Below are 21,641 nucleotides of genomic sequence, written 5' to 3'. Positions count from 1 at the left end.
ACTTAGCACAGAAAGGGAGGCAGAGGAGAGAGAGGAAAATAATAATGAAAGAGAGAAGAAAATAACATTTACAGTTCCTACCTCATAGAGTTGTTGTGGAAATTAAGTTAGGGAGGTTAACTAGTTTTCCTGAAGTCACACTAGAATTAAATCCAACTCTTGACACAGCACTACAGTATAGACTGTTGACCTCTTTGGGGCCGACTGTTGACCACTGCAGGGTCAGACTGTTGACCCTAACTGCTATGGGGCAGACTGTTGACCTCTAACCACCATGGGGTAGACCACTACGGGGTAGACTGTTGACCACTAACCGCTATGGCTAACCACTATGGGGGCAGACTGTTGACTGCTAACTGCTATGGGGGCAGACTGTTGACTGCTATGGTACTGTTAACCACTATGGTGTATGAGTTAACAAATTGTGGGCTAGGTTGGGGAGCTACTGAAATGAGAGAGGCAGATGAAGAAGGGAAGAAAGAAAAAGAGAGGATTGTGTAAATTGTGGCAAACAGAAAAGATAAAGATAGAATACCAAACTTGTCTGCAGGATATTGATGTTTCTTTTGATCTGGTAGAGTATTAAACTGGCAGAAACCATAGTTTAAAATATAACGATCATTCCTCCGACTGAGGTTCCTTTGATTCTCCCATCTGAGTCCTACAGGTTGTTTTCCAAGGCAAAGATGATAAATCGTTTTCCTCTGGCTTGCTGTGTTTTTGAGCTGTCTTGAACAGCAATGGTATTATGTAGTTTGTGGACTTGACATTGCTATGCACAGTTTTATTTAATGAATTCTATAAGTGCATTTGGCTGTGTATCATACATGTAACAGTGAACCATGTGAGATAATTGATATAGTACAAATTAAGCCATTTTCTGAAGAATCCTATAGTTCAATGAGTGGTCTTAATAATATCATTAAAGTAGACATGTTTGAGCTTTTCACATGGTCTGGGTTCATGGTCAGCATACTGCAGGAAGCAATTGCATAAGTGGAATGTATGCTTCTTCCTCCCCAGTTGTGCTGCATGGAAACAACCTGCTAGTGTTTGGAGGTACAGGCATCCCATTTGGTGAGAGCAACGGCAATGACGTCCATGTCTGTAACGTGAAGTACAAGAGATGGGCTTTACTCAGCTGTCGGGGGAAGAGACCCAGTCGTATATATGGACAGGTACTAATCTGTGGCTAATGAATGGTGAATGTGCTTATTTCATATTTTTCTAGTCTAGCAGTGTCAGAATACAGTGCTACCATTATTTTAATAGAGATTCAAAGTAAATTCATATATCTTACCACTCTCCTCTCTTGTTTTCACCATTCTTTGTTGGGGGAGAGGGGGAATTTTTTGTGTGCAGGCTAGGGGACAGCCTCAAGTATTGTTCTTAGGAGCTGTGTCCACCTTTTGTGTCTCCTTTGAGACAGTCTCTCTCTGAGATCTGGGGCTTGCTGATGAGGCCTCCCCAGTATTGCTTTTATAAGTGGCTATGACCACTCCTGTTTTGTTTTGTCTGTTGTTTTACATGGGTGTAGGAATTGAACTCTGGTCCTTGTGCTTGCACACCAGCATTTTACCCACCAAGACATCTTCCCAGTGCCACTTTTTGCTTCTGATCCAGTTTTAAGGTTAAGAGCTAGATCTACGTAGAAATTACTTTGCACAACCCCTAGTTCGTGGTCTGAGTCTGCTCTGATGACGGGCATCTAGGAAGAACTTTATTTCCTAAGAAGTGTAGCTCATCAAGAGACTCTACAAGCCGGGCGGTGGTGGCGCATGCCTTTAATTCCAGCACTTGGGAGGCAGAGAAACCCTGTCTCAAAAGACCGAGAGAGAGAGAGAGAGAGAGAGAGAGAGAGAGAGAGAGAGAGAGAGACAGACAGAGACTCTACACAAAGCTGAACTAAAGCATGTAGAGACTGTTCGTAGGTCAGTTTAACCTTTGGTCTTGGTTTTTTTGTTTGTTTGGTTTGGTTTGGTTTGGTTTGGTTTTTCAAGACAGGGTTTCTCTGTGTAGTAGCCCTGGCTGTCCTAGAATTCACTCTATAGACCATACTGGCCTTGAACTCAGAGATCACCTGCCTCTGCCTCCTGAGTGCTGGGACAAAAGGTGTGTGCTACTACCACTTGGCTTAATCTTTGGTTTGTAAAGTTATATCTGAAAGATTGTGGGCTACGCACCCTAGCCAGACTTTTGAGACCAGTGGTTGAACTTGGAATAACCACCATTTGGCATCGGGCTCAGCTGTCTTGCACACAGGAGTGATTAAACACTTCTGAGTTCTAACTATGAAAAGGTTCTTTCTAGACAACTCTCTCTCACTGCAGAGGCTACTCAGGCTCTAAGAATTAGCTGTGGCAGTGACTGAAGCGGAGTCTGATGGAAGTGTCAGCTCTGAGCTCCACATTTCTAGGTCAGTGCTAGCTTCGTTCCCATCTGTTGCTGCTGCTTGGGAGTGTGAGAGGCGGCTTTCAGGGGAAATGCTCCTGTCCACTGGCCCTACATTTCTGACTCTTAAGACAGTCACTGAACAGATACCTTTCTGGGTAGAACTAGCAAAGCTTTACTTTGTAAAGTCAAACAAAGGTAAAACAGCCCCCAGGTTCTAGAAAAAGATTTAGCCGGGTTGGGGATTTAGCTCAATGGTAGAGCGCTTGCCTAGCAAGCACAAGGCCCTGGGTTCGATCCTCAGCTAAAAAGAAAAAAAAAAAAAAAAAAGATTTAGTCATTCATTCATGAACAAGGTTTCACATGTTGCACAGACTGGCCTCAACCTCATGAATAGTTGGGATTATAGGCGAATGTCAGATACCTGGCTTTAGGGTCTGATTTTTTTGTTTTGTTTTTGTTTTTGTTTTTTGAGACAGGGTTTCTCTGTGTAGCTTTGCACCTTTCCTGGAACTCGCTTTGGAGACCAGGCTGGCCTCGAACTCACAGAGATCCACCTGGCTCTGCCTCCCGAGTGCTGGGATTAAAGGCGTGCGCCACTACCACCCGGCCTGATTTATTTTCAACCTTTCAGAATTTTTGTTTGTTATTACTAGTATGTGTGCATGTACACAGGCAACACAGCTCAAAGGTACAGGTCAGAGAACAACTTTTGTGGTTGGTTGTCTCCCTTGTTGTGGGTTCTGGGGATGAACTCAAAGTTAGGCTCACATGGCTGGCGCTTTTACCCACTGGCTCATCTTGTCAGCCCTTTAGCTTGTAATTTTTGAGATTCTTAGTAGGGTTTTTGGTTTTGGGGTTTTTTGTTTTGTTTTGTTTCTGAGGTCTCACTGTTGGTTAAATTGGGGCAGCAAGTGGCTGGCCACCACCCGTGGTGGCCATGCTGGCAGAGGAGCGTGCCCATGGAAGAATCACGAGCCATGGTTACCTTTCTAGAGCTTTATTGGGAGAGAAAGGGAGAGAGGGGGAGAGAGAGACAGAGAGACAGAGAGACCGCGCAGAGAGAAGAGAGCAGAAAGAGAAAAAGGGAGAAGGGTTTAGAGCTTTAGCAGAAAGCTTGGAGATAAAGTAACTCTTATTTGCCCGTTAGCTGGCAGAAGTTCCTGCGACTCTGTTATGTAGCCAGATTTACCAGTACCCGCCCCTATCCGCCAATGTAGGTGGTAAATGTATCTGTCCCTTTGTCCCATGGCTATAGCTGAGAGAAAAATAAAAAATTAAAATAACAAACTGGGATCAGATTCCAATCTCGGGCGACCCAAAAGAATGGATAGAGATCTAAGAATCAGCTCAAGTTCGCCATCCTCTTCATCAAGGTATGGGAAGGGCTGCAGCTGCGATGCCGTTGGTTCACCTGGTAGACCCCAGATGACATTTTTCTCCTCATCAGGAGCAAAAATGTGCCTCCCGTTGCCAGCACAGCCCAAGGACAACCCCCGGGGTGTCCGTCGAAAAGGATATAGCTCAGACTACAGCTGTGAGAACAGCACTCACTGAAGAATCATGGCGGTAGTTGTATAGAGGTCCAGTGGAAGTGAGGGATGCACCTGGCAGCAGTCAGCAGGTCCTCGGTTGGTGTTTATACACGTCACGACACCAAATGTTGGTTAAATTGGCGCTGCTGGTGGCTGGCCACTGCCCGTGGCAGCCATGCCAGCAGAGGAGCATGCCCGTGGAAGAATCATGAGCCATGGTTACCTTTCTATAGCTTTACTGGGAGAGAAAGGGAGAGAGGGGGAGAGGAGGAGGGGGGGAGAGAGGGGGGTGAAGGGAGAGAGACAGAGAGCTCTCTTCCTTCCTGCGAGGAGGGAAGAGAGCAGAAAGAGAAAAAGGAACGCACAGAGGGCCCACCCGCTTTTTAAGCTGGGACACTGTCGCAGGCTGATGACATAATTAAGGACAGAACCCTTACACTTACTTCATAGCTCAGGTTGGCCAGGAACTCACTATGGAGCCTTTAACCTAGCCTCACACTCTTTCCTGATCTTATTGCCTCAGCCTCATGAGTACTAGAATTATAAGCAAGCCCCATCATAGCTGAGTCAAAGTCTGATACTTTATTTTATTTTTAGATTTTTGTTTGTGTGTATGTATGTTTTGCCAGCATGTGTGTGTGTGCTGTGTCTATGCTTAGTGCTCATGAAGGTCAGAAGAAGGTGTTGGGTCTCCTGGAACTGGAATTATGGGATGGTTATGAACTACCACGTAGGTACTGGGAACTGAACTCAAGTGCTCTTAACTCCTGAGCCATTGATCAGCTCTGATATTTTATTTTTATATTATGTGATGTGAGTGCACAGATGCCTAGGGAGCTGAAGGTACAGGTGGTTGTGAGCTACTCAACATGAGTGCAGGGAAATGATTCCAGTTCTCTGGGAGAGAAGAGAGCTGCTGAGCCATGTCTCTACACCAAGATTCTCATTCCCTCCCTCCCTCTCTCTCTCTCTCTCTCTCTCTCTCTCTCTCTCTCTCTCTCTCGTCATTTGCCTCAGCAGAATGCCAAATGCCATTTATTGAAGGAGGGAGGAGGCCTTAAATACAGGCTTACAGCACAATGGGAGAACCCCGGAGGGCAGAAGTTTGCTACTGATGTTTTAACAATGTTGTATCTAAGCTGTTAACACCCTATATGCAGGATACACAAACAAGGAACTTCCCTTAAGCATTTAGGAGGGTGGAAACCAGCAGGGAATTAGCATAGGGAGGACATCAACGTCAAGGTCAGCAAGCAAGGCAACAGCTACCCAAAACGGGGGCCAGGGACCTACAGGTCCCCACCTTTTACTAAAAAATGAGCTTCTGACTTAGGTTGCGTGGGACGTCAGCAGGTCACCTTACCCATCATGGAGACACCTGCCCAGGCCACACAGGTGCTCTGTCTTAGGTTGGTGAGCGCCGCCCCCCCAGGCATTACCGTCTCTGAATATTCATTATCATACAGGCTCAACCATGTGTGAGCTGTAGAGTTAACTGCTGCCAAAGATCTCAAATTGGTGCTGAGCTTGCAATCTGTGTGTTCGACACAGAAAAGACCAATAGAAGTCCTAACCTACCCATAGCCAGTAGGCTAGAGGCAACTGAGCCATTCCCTTCCTTAACGAGCCTTATTGCAAATTGGAGTCCTTGTAAGATGGTAAGATTCTCATATTTTAAAGGGTTAAAAAAAGAGAAACCGGCAGTGTTGGCACATGCCTTTAATCTCAGCACTCGGGAGGCAGAGGCAGGGATCAGACTCCGCTTTTCATAAGACTGGGTTCTTTTAGAGGAGAATGGTATTTAGAAGTTAATATTTGGCAGGGTGGTGGTGGCGCATGCCTTTAATCCCAGCGCTTGGGAGGCAGAGGCAGGCGGATCTCTGTGAGTTTGAGGTCAGCCTGGTCTACAGAGTGAGTTCCAAAACAGCCAGGGCTCCACAGAAACGCGCGCGCGCGCGCACACACACACACACACACAAAACCAGAATAAAACAAGACAAAACAAAACAAAAAGAAGAGAATTTGATAGAACATGATTTGGGGGCATTGCTAAGTTTATGTTCTGTAATAAAGTGTTAAGGATTAAGGAGTCATTCTTATTCACCTTTCTACAGGCCATGGCCCTCATCAATGGTTCCCTTTATGTCTTTGGGGGAACAACTGGCTACATCTACAGCACAGACCTGCACAAGTTAGATCTCAACACCATGGTGTGGACACAACTCAAACCAAACAACCTGTCCTGTGACCTGCCTGAGGAGCGGTAAGGTGCTGGGGCTGAGCACTGCGGTCTTTCTTGCTGACATTTGAGCTCTTCCAGAACCTTGGCACCAGGAAGAGAAAACTCCCTTGATAAAGTAGTTAACTGGCATGTGGGTCCAGATCAGTGCTAAAGAAAGGGCTGTTGGTGAAAATACAGTGTTTTCCTCTAAGTGTAAAATTTTTAAAATATTATTTCTTTGTATGTTTTAGCTTTTAGTAGCAAGAAGCTTGTAGTTTTGAAAGGAACCAATGGTAGCAGTTGCCAATAAAAGTCATAATGAAGGTCAGTGAGTGTTGACTGGAAGGAGGGACAGACAGGAAGATAGATGATGGATGGAGAGTACCTGGGATAATGTTCATCTCACTGTCTCTAAAACATCCCAACATCCTATTGCTTTCTGGTTTTTGTTTTTTGTAGGCCAGGCTGGCCTCGAACTCACAGAGATCCCCCTGCCTCTGCCTCCCGAGTGCTGGGATTGCAGGCGTGCGCCACCACCGCCCAGCCTCTCCTGTTACCTTCTGCTAATGGCCTTAGATCTTTCACCTTTCTTTCCATAGGAATAGTTACCTCTTAGAGTTAAACTTAATGGCAAACTTAGTGTTATTTTCCTGAGTTTAAAAACAAAGTAAATATTTTTTAATTTCCTCTCTTCAGATTAATTGGGTGTCTTTTGTTGCCTTTAAGCAAAATGTCTGTGTTTGCTGTACTCCATTGTCCTTGCAGTAGGATGTTGATGGGCTGGCTATTGAGTTCCTGGGAGGAAATGGGAGGTGGCTGTTAATACAGTTATTTGGATATAATTTATGCTGAGAGCACTAGGGGCTTTCAGGGAAAAAAGACTTCACATAGTAGCCTTCTTTAAGTTATTTTATGGACAAACACATTGTTCCCACTAGAAGACTTAAGGCAGGAAGATTAAGAATTCCAATTCTGCCGGGCAGTGGTGGCACTCTGAGTTCAAGGCCAGCCTGGACTACAGAGGTAGTCCAGGACAGGCTCCAAAGCTACAGAGAAACCCTGTCTTGAAAAACCAAAAAAAAAAAAGAATTCCAATTCTAAGGGGCTGAAAGAATGGCTCAGTGGTTAAGATGGCTGCTCTTCCAAAGGCCTTGAGTTCAATTCCCAGCACCTGTATGGTGGCTCACAACTAGTCCCATGGGATTCTGCAGTTGTTTGTTTGTTTGTTTGTTTGTTTGGTATGTGGAGCTGAGGATCAAACCCAGGCCCTTGCGCTTGCTAGGCAAGCGCTCTACCACCGAGCTAAATCCCCAACCCTTTAGTTGTTTTTTAAAACTCTTACTCTTTTGGCACTTTTGGGGGGGCCTATCACCCAGCACCCAAATTCTTTTTTTTTTTTTTCCCTTTTGGTTTTTCGAGACAAGGCTTCTCTGTGTAGCTTTGTGCCTTTCCTGGAACTTACTCTGTAGACCAGGCTGACCTCGAACTCACAGAGATCCACCTGCCTCTGCCTCCCAAGTGCTGGGATTAAAGGCATGCGCCAGCACCGCCTGGCCTATGTTTCTTGATTATCCTAAATAATTTATAAATACTAGCTTTCAAAAACTAGAAGTTTGCCTTACATTTTTAAATGAACTGCATAAGTACAATACCTTAAACAAGAGTAGAAACATACATACAGTGTGACGAAAATAACTTCAAATTTGTATCAATATACTATATTCCCCTAAATGATAACAAACATTGGCAACCCACCAAATAACCAACAGCCACTTACACCATTTCTTGGGAATGTGGGCATTGTCTTCTCTAGACTGCTTCCTGTGTCTGTGGGTGAAGACATCTTTAGGGGTCCCTGAGAAAATTGAGATAATGATCAAGTCCTGGGAAGACCATCAGTAACCTTTGTTGATAGATATTACCTGTCAAGGTTCAGGAGGTCTCCCTTGATCAAACCTGATCCATATTAACCTGGAGTGAATCAACATCCTCTTGTTTCCTGTGGAAACAAAAGCAAAACCTCTTCTCCAAAGCATTTTTAACTTAATTTTACAAATATATTTTTACTTTTGTTTTAAAGTTAAGGCATTTCTCAAATATCTAGGCTGTGTATGTCATCAGTCCCTCTGTCAGTCCCATGTCTCTCAGCAGCTGTTCTTCGCTTGTCAGCAATCAAAAATTTAAAATCAACACAATAACACCCAACATCCAGACTCCCTCTGTGTTTCCCTTCTCTCCATGGCTTATTCTTTTTTATATTACTTCTCTCTTTAAAGACTTTATTTTTAAACTATTCATTTTTTTCTATGACTGTACCCTTTTTCTTTTCTTAAGCCTACACACATTGTCAAACACACTATAGTCTGTTTAGAGTTTTTCCCATCTGTATCTCTTGTACTGTGTGTCTTTTATCCTGTAAGGCCAGTGAAAGAATGGACGTTCCAAAGAGAGAGAAAGCAGGCAAAGAGAGATCAAGCTTCCTTCTTCCAGGTCTTTTATATAGACTGCCAACAGAAGGTGTGGCCCGGATTAAAGGTGGATCTTCCCACTTCAAATGCTTTAATTAACAAAAAAAAATCCCTTGCGGAGAGGTGGTGGCACACGCCTTTAATCCCAGTACTGGGGAGGCAGACGCAGGCAGATCTCTGAGTTCGAGGCCAGCCTAGTCTATGAAGAGAGTTCCAAGACAAGCTCCAAAGCTACACAGAGAAATCCTGTCTCAAAAACAAACAAACAAAAAACAAAAAACAAAAAAAAAAAAGAAAGAAAATACAAATCAGCAAATTGAAGAAACGAAAAATAAAACTAAACTTAGAGGTAGCTGAGGTTGCCATCTAAGATGGGAACACCCTTGCATTCCTGTGTGTTTGTACACTGAAAGTTTTAAAACTGGCTGCAGGCTATTTAACATGGAGCTCATTTCCTTTCCAGTTAATGGTATGAACAGAACTTTGGAATGGATTAGCTGTCCTTTCTTTCATATTGATTGTGTGCATATTCATTTTATGCATGTTCTATAGTTCATTTGACTAGTTCACTACTAGTTAACACTTGGGTCATTTCTAACAATTTATCGTCATAAATAATGGCAGTATTTAGCTAATAAAACTTCACAGCTAAACCTTAGGGAGGTCATTTTCACCCAGTTATATTTTTCGATATTTTCAGGTACAGACATGAAATTGCTCATGATGGGCAGAGGATTTACATCTTGGGAGGAGGGACTTCCTGGACAGCCTATTCCTTAAACAAGGTACTTTTTTTTCTTTAAAGAAGTGGGAGACAATAGACAGAGGACTATATCTTTCTAATTAAGATGATTCTGTTAGTATTTCAATTGTTGAGCAGCTTCCTCAACACTTGTTTTTTGATCAGAGTTCTCTATGACAGAAGGTTGAACTCAGTGCTCCCGATGCGCTTTGCAGCTGATAGTCACATTCATCACATGCTGAAAAGTCTGTGTGAACATTGTGGTGGATGAGGACAGTAACTACAGAATGTATAGTAATTAGAGTTGAGTCAGTCTTCACAGAATGTCACATCCCTCTGTTGGTGCAGTGCATTAAGAAGGACAGACAGGCTTAGGGCTGTACATCCCTGACTCCAGAGAGCCCAGTTCCTTAGGCCTTTTAGTCCTCTATCCCCATGGTATTTAGAACATAGCAGTTCGAAATCCCAGAGGAGATCTAGGTCAGGTGACAGAGCCCCTGGCCTGTCTTGGACCTTTAAGGAGTTTGCTGACTTGTCCCGTTCTCTTACCAATGCTGCTTTTCCCTGTCACAAGAATGTCTCACGCTCACTGTGGAGATGTCAAAGGGGCAGGGTAGCATACTTCTCTCCTCATTCTAGCCTTTTCTTTTCACTTTGTCTAAAACTGCTCCAAAAATGTTCACTGTCAAAATCTGCTTTTACAGAAACTAAGATTACAGCTATTTACTTGTACATATATGCTTTTTTTTTTTCCTTCTAAGATCCATGCATACAACCTTGAAACAAATGTATGGGAGGAGATCGCAACAAAACCTCATGAAAAAATAGGTAAATTAAAAGTATTGATTCATGTCTTTAGCAAATGTATTTTATACTTGTTCTTGGTGGGGGTAAGGGTAATTTTCTTAAGTGATATGGTACATAAAATGACGTTAGTAGTTACTTTATTCTTCAACTCAGTTGTTATTCTCTCTCAGCTACTGAGCAGAGAGATTTTAATAGAGATCCCTGAGTTATGTGGTCCAAGTGAAAGAACACATGAGAAATAAGAAATGGGCCTTAAGGACTAGAGAGGTGCTTAGTGGTCAAGAGCTCGTGCTGCTCTTTCGGAGGACCTGAGTCCAGTTCCCAACATCAGGAATGTACCACCTCCTGTAACTCTAGCTTGAGGTGCTGTGAGTTCCCCGGGGGGGGGGTGGGGTGGGGTGTCTTTGAGGCATACACATGTGTTATACACACATACTCACACAAGAATGAAAAAGAGAAAAGACGGTGGGAACTTCAAATCTGCCCATCTGAGGCGCTGTCACCCACCCTTCTTCCTCTGTTTCCCCGACACTCCATCCGGAAGGACTGGGATAACTAGCTGTTGTTTTCTTGAATAATGCAGTTCCTGTATTTATGTGTTTGACAGGCTTTCCTGCAGCCCGAAGATGTCACAGCTGTGTTCAAATAAAAAATGGTATGGAGTCCGACTAAAATTTTGATTCATTTCTGTAATCTTACCTGCTGAGAATGACTGATTTCCTGATTAGCTCCTCTAAGGGGTGCATAATTTTGTAATTTAAACTTAAAGGGAACACTAGGCAATTTTCAGAATGTAAACTAGTTTTGTGTCTGGGCTCTCTCTGTTAAAAGAACTCTGAAGTTAATGGTAAATAAGCTTTTATTGGATCTTCCAGCATGATTTATGGTTCTAGCCCTGTGAGTACTTGCACAGATAGACCTCAGTGCACATTGTACTAAAATTGTAATAACTTCTCCAGAATACTATAGCATAAAGTTTATTCTGTTCTCTATCTGATGTCAGAACTCTGAGTTCATCCCTTGGTTCTCCTGTAGCAAAGGCCTTGTATGATTTCAGAAAGTAGCAGCACTTGAAGCCTGCTAACAACTCTTCTTTGGCTAATATTTCTGGCTTTTGATTTACAGGACATTTTATAGTTTGACATACCTCCTTGAGCACCCCTTACTCCCCTCCCCCCCACCTCTGGGAAGGGGTATATGCAGGAACTTGATAGCCTGTATCCTTTTAGCATCCCACTTCAGATTTAAGTAGTATTTATCTGCCATTTTATGTATACACAGGGACTTTTTAAAAATTATGCTTCTGTTTTTTGGATAAGATTTATAGGTTGTGACACTGTTCTGCTTTGCCTCTGAGAATGGAGCTATTCTTTAAAGTTTTTCTTGAGTCCCAGCCAAAAAAAAGTTCCTGGTATATTTTATAGTTTAATTAAGTATTGGCTTAAAGTTGGCCCAGACTTGAATTAGCCATTTATTCATTTGCTTCCTGGGAGCCATGCATCATTCAGTTGGAACCTCTGGGCCTTTAAAAGGTCACATGGTCTTTGCTAGGAGTTGATCAATAGTTAAAACTAACCCCCCCAGAGCTATACAGATCAAATGAGCTTTGGCTATATTTATTTACTTACTATTTATTTATTTGTTTGCTTGTTTATAGTGGTTTTTCTGAGACAGGGTTTCTCTGTGTAACAGCCCTGGCTGTCCTGGAACTCGCTCTGTAGACCAGGCTGTCCTGGAACTCACAGAGATCCACCTGCCTCTGCCTCCCCAGTGCTGGGATTAAAGGCGTGTGCCACTGCATCCAGCTCACTTTGTGTGTGTGTGTGTGTGTGTGTGTGTGTGTGTGTGTGTGTGTGTGTGTAAGGACCTATTTTGTGGTCCAGATTGCATATGATATTTTGTGGTCCATTCAAAAGAAGAGCTGGAAAACCTGGTTTGTAGCTGTGTTTGATTCGTGTTTTCTTGTCTAGTGGGAGTTTAAGCTTCTCGTGGAAATGGAGAAGCGGTGGCTAGCCTGCTCCTTCCAGGGCGTCTCTCTTGGGCTGCATAGCCAACCTCCTTCAGAGCATGAGCTTCCCCAGACCCAGTTTCTTTATTTCCAGCTTCTGTTCATTCACTTTCAGTGCCTGGAACCTAGAAATGTTTAAATTTGAGAACCTGACATGAAGCCTCCCTAGAGGCTGGCATCCTTAGTCCCAGTGAAACGTCCTAGTTCTGTTGAGGAATGGCCCACCTGTCAGCTAACCATATGTTCTCCCAGAAGACATGCTGTAGCTGTAGCTCATTGCCTTTGTGTGCTATTGGCTTTCTCCTTTCTTGGCAGATGTTTTCATTTGTGGGGGCTATAATGGAGAAGTGATCCTGGGAGACATCTGGAAGCTGAATCTGCAGACTTTTCAGTGGGTGAAGCTCCCTGCTACCATGCCAGAGCCTGTTTACTTTCACTGTGCAGCTGTTACCCCCGTGAGTTTGTTTTTATATCCTTCTTACATAGTGGATGGTAAGGAGTGCTAGCAAGGTGGAAAGATGCTGATATTGACCAACTGTGGGCTAAGACAAGGAGAGGAAAACACTACTATATCCAAGTGTAGGAGAGCACTACAAATGTCAAGGAAATTCAGTGTGTAGTTATTTTAGGTCCTGACAGTCAATTCTAAGGTGTTTCTTAAGAGGGCAGAATAATGTTATCCTTTAGTACCATATTATTAAAGATACTGTTTTTCATCTTTGTATCACCAACATTTGATATTTTGGATACTCAATATACTCTAAACTTAATTGTTAATAAAAAGTTGTTTGTAGTTTAAGTTAAAACACACACACACACACACACACACACACACACACACACACACACACACAAAACCAGGCAGTAGTGTTGGCACATGCCTTTAATCCCAGCACTCAGGAGGCAGAGGCAGGCAGATAGACCTCCGAGTTCAAGGTTAGCCTGGTCTACAGAACAGGTTCCAGGACAGCCAGGGCTACACAGAGAAACCCTATCTCAAAAAAGGAACAAAACCAAAACACAATATAAGCAAATTAAAAAAGAAAACAAAACTATAGAACTGGACCTGGTAATTCTACCATGCAGGAAGCAGATCAGTTGAGCTTAAGAATTTGATTCCAGCTAAGCAATGTATGAAACAAAACAAAAATCCCACCAAAATCCTATTTTTTTCTTTACTAACCCACTCATTATATAAGCACTCTCGGTTTCTGCATAGGCTCAGATGAGTTGAGAAATTCTGTGTCTGTGGAGCTGGGTGTTGAACCCGGGCTTGGTGGTTATACAAGTGTTGCACCTGATTGCAAGTCCAGCCTGAGGGATTGTTTTGTTTCATCTCACCTTGATCCCATCTACGCTGCTCCCTTTCCTTTGCTGAAAAGTCTCTGCCTTGGTAGCTATTGCTCTTCCATTTGAATTTGTCTTCTTTTAACTGCCATTTGTTCATAGGCTGGTTGCATGTACATTCACGGAGGAGTGGTGAACATCCACGAAAACAAACGGACTGGGTCATTGTTTAAGATCTGGCTGGTGGTACCTAGCTTGCTGGAACTGGCATGGGAGAAGCTGCTCGCGGCCTTCCCCAACCTAGCAAACCTCTCCCGAACACAGCTTCTGCACCTTGGACTAACACAGGACCTCATCGAACGCTTGAAATGAGGATTCTGGACTGTTCATTGATACTGGAAATGTTAATTTAAAGAGACTCCTTTATTTATGGGCAGTGTAGAGTGTGCTACAAAGAGAATCGGTTACCCTGATCAAGGCCTTATTCAGAAAATACATCAGATGCCTTTTTCGTGAATGGGTTTAAGTTTATGGACATCTCACTCTCTCCTGTGCTATTTTCTTTGCTTCCCTCCCTCCTGCCCCAGTCTGCACCCCATATATGCTTTCCCTCTTTCCTGATGGAGCTGAGGGAGTGTCTGAAAGTACTTTAATGATGTTAGGAATCACGAGAGATAAATTGTTTTTGTTGTTGTTGTTGTTTTTCTATTTGTTATTTTAAAGAAATTCTAAACATATTGACCATGTCAGCTAATACCACCTATAAAGCATTGTCATCAACAAACACCAAATTTAAAAAGCCAGCAACAAGTGGTCTGGGAGATAGATCAGGAAGACTGACCTGGGTAATCTTGCAGGCTGTTCTTAAATTTGGATGTTGAGTTAGTGTTTCTGAGCTGTGTCTGAGTGGCTGGGCTCAGATAGCAGTGGTTGACTTGGTGCAAAGATACCTAACCTTGACAAAGGAGAGAGTTCAGCAACGTTTGATTAGTGAGCCCCTCAACCTGTTGATGCCCCGTGGTTAGCATTGGCCTGCTGAGACTTAGCGTTGTGTGTCAGCGTCACATTGTTGGTGTCTTTCAAATTAAATGTATGGCGTCAAGTTCTTTCTAGGCATTGTGAACTTCCCCTGCGCTTATTAATGGCTTTAACTATGTCTTTAACCTCTCCATGGGGAACTGTAGATTCTAAGTGCGTGGTGTAAATGTCAAAGGACAGTAGAGTAGAGCATAGCACCTGCACCCTTCAGACTTTTAGCTTAGCTTCTGCTTGGGGCGATGGCCTTTGACTATCAGAGCAGCCGTTTCCTTTTTAATCTCTGGACCACGTTCTTGCATTTTCTCAAGCAGTTGGTTCCAGATTCCCTCCTGAGCTTCTTACCCCCTTTGCTGTCTGCTTCTGTGTACACGGTGCTGTAATTGCCTAGTAATTAGATAAAATGTCCTAGGGAAGAGGCACAGCTTATCCTCCTCAAGAAGAAGCAAGTGTCAGGAGGAAGGAGTGAGACAGGATCATTCGCCTTTTTTGTGAGAGGTTTTAGTTCTGGTCTGTTTTGTTTGGAAGAAAAGTGACCTAAGTTTTCACTGTTTTGTCTTCAGACTGCTAGAAGAGTTGAGGGAGTTGCTTGTGTAAGCCTGTGGGTATCCATAGGTGTGGTCAGAGTACTGGAGGCCTGCAGGAGGGCGAGCCAGACCCTCCTGCAGGCCCGTTATGGAGGAGACATGTGCAGGAGATTTGGAACACTATTTTTCCTTTAAGTGCCTCTTTTTCACCTAGCTTTAACATTGTTCTTTTTCTTTTTGCCCAGAAGAGATCTCTTCAGTTTGTGTGGATTTAAAGTCCCCTTTGAGTTACAGTTGAAAAGTTCCTGCCCAGTATGCAGTCCTCGGGAGGTCTTTTGACCTCTCCTCACAGCAGGCCCTTCTGCTCCATCTGTGTGGGCTCAGTGGAGCCTTTGCTCGCACCCAGGGAAGCACTTAACTGTGAGTTTGGGTCATTCCTGAGGAGTGAGGAGATGGAGCTGCTCTTCTGGGGTCCCATCCCCCAAATCTCGCCATTTCCTGTTGGTGTGGCTTTGACTTCTTACCATCAGAGGAGCCCTCTCCAGAGTAAGTCAGCCTGAGCCACTTTGTGAGTTCAAAACTTTGTGACTCCAGGCCAGGTCTACATCCCAAACTAATAAGCCATGTTTTCCAGGGTGACAGATGGATTTTTGTCATTGGTTTATATAGGGACCAAAGACTGTTCAGCCTCTGTGCTTTGACTGCCATGGTCCTTGGAATACAAGAAGGCCTCTGGTTTCTGTTACACCAAAAAGTTGTAAAGAGAGGACTGAGTCAAGCCACACTTGCTGGCATCCTTTTTAAGCCTTTTGAAGGCACTCTTCTTTGAGGTAGATGTTGGAGGCCTGGAATCAATGACCATATGTGTCTTTGAAGTCCACGTTTGGTCTGAGAGTCTTTGAATAGAACACTAGTGACATGGTGCAGGAGCAGCTGCGAAATCTCCTGTGCACGTGCTCTGGGTGCCAATGACTGCAGGTGAGGACTAGGAAGGTGACTGGTTCCCTGGGGTCGCCAGCACTTGGACCCCTGGAGCGGGAAAGGTGATGGCGCCTGCTGCTCCTCTGCCTCTTTAAGGTAGGCCCTGCCATCTTCCTGTGCCCTGGAAATGGAAGTGCAATATGTAGACACGTGTGCTCTGGACGGATTATGTAGAAGCAATGACTGCAGAGCAGCTTCACTGCCGTTCGTACTGTCTTGTCAAAGTATGCCAAGGATTTTCAGTGTGATCGTAAGCCAACGTTTGGTAAAGCTGGATTTTTTTTTTCAAGTCCATGTTTTCCTATTCTAGTTCATAAAAAATTGCTGTTCCTTAGTGTGTTAGAGTTGAGATTTTTTTTCCCCATTCCTGTTTGTACTATCTTCTATTTGCACGTCTTGCCCAGGAATGAGGAAGTCCAGTTGAAAGTGTTGTCCAAGTGGAGAATAAAAACCTAATATTAATACAGTTCTCCTACATGTACACTAATTTATCTGGGAATGTAATACCTTATTAAATGATGCTTCCATCACTATAAGGTATTTTCCACTTCACAGAAAAACTGCAAACCAGTATATAATAGACTGAAGCTCTACCTGCTTTTCAGGGCAAACCAAACCCTTTTCTCTGGCAGGGATCTTCTTTCAGGGCCTACTGACTTGATCGAAAAGCTTGCTTTATAGCATTCGTGTCCAGCACAGAGCTAGATTTAAAAACTATATATATAAAGTGAAAATATTAACATTTCTAGATTAAAAGTAAGAGACAGTGACCTTTGGTTCTCCACCGTAGCACAATGAAAACACAGACAGTTGAAATCCACAGATAATCAGTGTTTCAACTTTTCTGTTAAATGATTTCTTTACTTACCTTCCCTTTCTAGTCCTCTCCCACAAACATCTCCTTTCAAGGGATTAGTGGTTAGTGAAGAAGAGAAGCTCAGAGAGGGCCTGGAGGCCGCCAGCAGGCCAATGCGGAGGTGTTGGCCGCTGCTGAGAAGCTGCAGGGTCGCTGAGCTGAGGTGGTGCCCTGAGCACCTCTGCTGCTGCTGCTGCTGAGTTCTCTGCTGCCCCTGGCCAGAGAACTCTTAGTTCCTGCGGGGAGAAAAGGCCACGGTGTCTCGCAGAAACGGGAAACCCCATTATCTGAACACATTTCTTTGGCTTTTGACAAAGCTTGCTCTTCTGATTCTTCCTTTGGAGTCACCTTCTCTAGTCTGATAGGCTGGTGTGCGGGAAGGACGCACTGTCCTCGTGGACTGTGTTGGTTTGGTCACCTCTAAAACCAGGTTGGTGTTCTGTGGTCTTAGTGACACTTACACTCTGATGGAGCACAAAAAGCCACTTTCCTTTTGTTCTTCCTTGTGTTCTGGTGTTGGGCTTCAGGGTGAATGAGGGTTTATTGTTATAGCCATGCATTTCAGTGACTGGTTAGCATAGGTGTAAATTCCATTGGTCCCCAGGTACCTTAGAACTCTGGAAGCATAGGCAGGGCCTGAAGTGGGCTCGGTGGGGTTCTGGAACCTCCATGCGCAGTCTCCCTTCTGAGTCTGTGAGATTTGGAAGAAAACAAATCTCCCCCTGTCTAGTGTCCTCAACAGAAGTTCTGAGTTGTGCTTCAAAGGTAGTGCCATCTTCTTGGTGTTCTTCCCGGGTTGTTAATTTTTTTAACTTTTGAGAAGTTTTCTGAAGGCCCCGCTTAGTCTGCACAGGGTGAGTCAGAGGCAGTTTTCAGAGACAAGGCCACTTTCACTAGCTAGTAGTAATTGCTGTTGTACTGGTTCCACGTCGGGAATAGAAGGAGGCAGCAGAGAGCACACTGACTGGAGGAGTCTGTAGGGAGAGTGCAGGCATCTCCCTGAAGAGACTGGAGGACAGGCTAGAAAGGAAGGAAGGCCTCTCTTTGGAGCTGCTCTGAGGCTGGGCCAGGCTTGGCTCATCCGTCCTGCAGGTTGCGCGGCTGTACACAGTGCTTGCCTTACTTTAAAGCTATTGCCACAGTCCTGTTAAATAGTGTGGATGTCCTTTTGCAGTCTGGTGTGCATGCCATGTGATCAGGACAGCTTTTCCACCTCCCCCGGTTTCCTACAAGCAAGTAAATCTACCCTGAAATGTCCAGTCTGTACTTACGTACCTTGTCAGTGTTCGCTGTTGGTTTTCTAAAACAATCTGATCAATAAATCTCTAAACATACTTGGTCCAAGTCGCCATGATTGTCTGCAGTAATTTGTGCACATCTGTGAGTTCCCCTTTTGACCTGTATCGCAGACCTACCCCTCACTATTCACTCTCAGTTCCCACCAGGGTCAGCTTTGCTCTGTCATACCTGTGCGCCCTCCCTACCACCCCACCCTGTGATGTCTTCTGTCTGCTCACTTTCCAGAACACTTTCCTGGACACACAGTAACTCTCAGGAGAACTTTGCAAGGGACAGCCGTGGGGCAGGCTCCCTCACCGCGCCATTCCATATACCACGCACCACTGCTGAGCAGGTTTGTGGTGTGGAGGCTTCCCCGAAGGTTGGAGGAGATACAGGAGGTCTTGACGGGAGTGTGAACCTATGAACAGTCATAGGACTTCACAATCCAAAGAATAGGCCGGAGCTGAGGCAGAGCCCTGTTCTGGGGTCCTCTGGGGATGAGACCACAATTCTTACCCTGCTTTACCCTCTGACCTTTCTCTAGCAACACGTCTCAACTTCGTTAAATCCAGAGTAGACAAGGACACTCCATCCACATTGGGTTACTTCAGGGCCTGCCTCCTAGCAGTGGACACACTCATTCTATTCCCACTGGCTTTCTCTAAGGACAGATTTCTTGGCTGTTACAATGTAAATCTACAAAGAGGAGAAAGGGTTTGTGCTCATTCATACACCATACAGACAGTATAGTCATACATACACCATGCATACATACATACATGCATACATACATACACCATACAGACAGTCCTATGCGGGTCAGCCTTCCTTCCTCCGACTTATTCTCCTCCTAAAATGTGCTCCCCTAGATCTACCAAGAATAAGAAGTGGGTCCCTTTAACTCCATACTTTCGATCTGCCAGAGCTTTGAAACAGACTCCTGATTTAAAAAAAGAAAAAGAGGCATGGTAGTACACATTCCAGCACTCCAGCAAGCTGATCTCTATGAGTTTGAGGCCAGTCTGGTCTACATAGTGAGTTCCAGGACAGCTAGGATGACATAAAGATCCTGTCTCAAACAACACAAAACAAAAAGACCAGTCCCCCAGAGCTGGAGTTCCAGGCGGTTGTGAGCCACCTGGCATGGGTATTGGGAACCGAACTCCTCAAGACTGCCAAGCCACCCTTCAGTCCCTGAAAGAGATTTTTGTTTGCATTTGACTGGGTTTCTAAGCAAGGCTTCTAGCCCCATTTTTGGCTAGGGGGAGGGGCTGCAGTATCTCAGTTGGTCTGCATGATTTTGTTTTTCTGGTTACATTTATAAAGTCCTAGTTTGTCAGAAACAGTGGCAGAGCCCCTGGTGCTGCCTCAGTCCCTTGCGGCTCATCTGTGGCACTGCGGTCTCCATACTGCCCTCATTGTGTGTGACCCATAGAGCCCTCCGCAGTGAAGGACGTGGTCTGTCTGCACTGTCCACTGGGGTGACAGCTACGAGCCACGCGTGGCTCCTGAGCACTCCAGCACTGCCTACTGGGGCAGAGAAACTGAATTTCAAACTTGACTTACAGGCATTTAGATCTAAGTAGTCACACATGGCTCCAACCACAGATTGGCAGTTTTAGAAAGAGATGAGGGGTTGAGATGGGGCTCTCTGCCCCTGCCTCTGTCAGTAACATGCTTCATCTATGGAACTCACTTTTTCTCAGGCCTTGCTTTACTCATCAGTCAGAGGAAATGGAGTAAGTGATTCCCAAGGTCCCTTATAGGTAAGACACCCTGTGAATAGGATGCTGGCCAAAGGCTGTACAACTTTACAACTGGCCTAAGGTGGCCACTACTCCTTGATCTGATATTCCAGTTGTCGGTCCCCTTGTGTTTGGGGTCAACTCTGTAGCCTAGGTGAGTGCCACATTTGTGGCTGGCTCACTTGTGTGCTACAGGTTTGGCTGTATATGGGGTAGGAAGTCCAGAGCCAGCTGCAAAGCTAACCTGACCTTTAAGCACTGGTTTCTGAAGCATGCAGGGCTGGCCAGATGACTCAGCAGGGAAGAGCTCTGTAGCACAGGTGGCCACCTAAGTTTGAACTATGAAGCACACATAAAGGTAGACGGAGAGACGCCCCTCTGAGTGCTATCTTCTAGTCATCAAAAAATGATACATATTTATTAAATGAGGTCTAAACCCCCAAATTCAGTTCTGGTGGATATTCTAACTTCAGTTCTGATTCAGCTGGTTTAAGAGGTTTGGGGACCCTGTTGTACAGCTGTGCCCTGTCTCTCTTGTTCTATTATAACTGTCCGGCAAAGAACTGTAGAGCCAAGGCCAGAAGGAATGAACATTGCTTGTCTTTGCCTGGTTACCCTGACGTTAGGCTGACAGTCTGATACAGGCTTGTCTCTTCCCTCTCTTGAGAACCACTGAAATAATAGTAAAATGCATTATTGTCATTTCCCCTAAAGTGGGGTTAATATTATCTCTGAGACCACTGTGAGGCTTAAATGCCTGTGTAAAGTGCTTAGCCTGGTGCCTAATGATAATATTGTGTAGTTGTTAGTCACTGCTGCACTCTGGAGTGGGGTGGGGGTAGGGGTGTCTCAAACCAAGACCGTCATTTAGGTGACATTTTAATTAGAGATGAAAAGAATAGTACCTAAAACAAATAACAATAAATAAGCCATCACAGCCTAAACTGCTTAGCACTGTGGCCCTGAGACTAGAGAACCCTGAGGCTGGGGGTACCACAAGGTTATAGGGACATGCCTAGCCCAGGGCATGTGACCCCTGGGCTGGGTCCTCATCATCACCCTCTCCTTCAAACAAACATCTTGTTTTACTGGATATTGTGAATGGATCTTTTCTTGGCTAAGTCTGTAGTTTGAGTGACTCCAAGGGTGTGGCTGGTAAGTCCTCACTCGTTCAGATACAGCCTGGTGTTTAGAACCTTTTAATTTTAAGAACCAGACTAGGGAAAAAAACAAAACAAAACAAAAACCAAAAAACAATCTGGTGTGTAAGTGTGTGTGGTTTTAGTGTCTTTCCCAAAGCTTATTCCTCACTACCAATCTCAAGCAAGAACATTACTGTACCACATTTTTTTCTCCTTAGCCAGATGAAAGCAAGTGGAGGGCCTTACATGGTGAAGAGGAGATCCAGCAGATTTACCATCCTAGGCTCTGACACCCTAGCCTCAGATACAGAAGTGAGACTTCTCAGCTCACGAAGCTGCCAGGCAGGAAGGCCTGCTCAGCACAGCTCTAGGGTTAGTGAGAAGGACAGAGACACTTGGGCCACTTACTGTTTTGGTACCCTACATCAAGCCAGGATCTTTACAGCAATTGCATGTGTGAAATAAAGCAGGCATCAGGGTATGTCACCTTAGAAGGGACAGGCAAATCACTTTATCTTGCTTGAATCTTTTTTTTTTTTTTTAAGCTGAGGATAGGCAAGTGCTCTACCATTGAGTTAAATCCCCAACCCTTGCTTGAATCTTCTAAGCAAAGCT

At 44.5% G+C, this 21,641-nt stretch overlaps 1 protein-coding gene across 1 annotated transcript in view; it reads left to right on the top strand.

Moving 5' to 3' along the window:
* Window positions 1-18,205, top strand: part of Klhdc10 (kelch domain containing 10) — a 56,137-nt gene extending 37,932 nt beyond the window's left edge. The window contains exons 4-10 of the mRNA XM_036180950.1: window positions 1,024-1,178; window positions 6,041-6,189; window positions 9,316-9,400; window positions 10,119-10,185; window positions 10,772-10,819; window positions 12,488-12,627; window positions 13,622-18,205. Coding sequence (XP_036036843.1) covers window positions 1,024-1,178; window positions 6,041-6,189; window positions 9,316-9,400; window positions 10,119-10,185; window positions 10,772-10,819; window positions 12,488-12,627; window positions 13,622-13,831 — 854 coding nt within the window. The 3' untranslated portion in view covers window positions 13,832-18,205. The remainder of the gene's footprint in view (window positions 1-1,023; window positions 1,179-6,040; window positions 6,190-9,315; window positions 9,401-10,118; window positions 10,186-10,771; window positions 10,820-12,487; window positions 12,628-13,621) is intronic.
* Window positions 18,206-21,641: the final 3,436 nt, after the last annotated feature.

This window comes from Onychomys torridus, chromosome 3 (assembly GCF_903995425.1).
Source record: "Onychomys torridus chromosome 3, mOncTor1.1, whole genome shotgun sequence".
Taxonomy (NCBI): Eukaryota; Metazoa; Chordata; class Mammalia; order Rodentia; family Cricetidae; genus Onychomys; species Onychomys torridus.
This window is presented reverse-complemented; position numbering and strand designations above follow the sequence as displayed.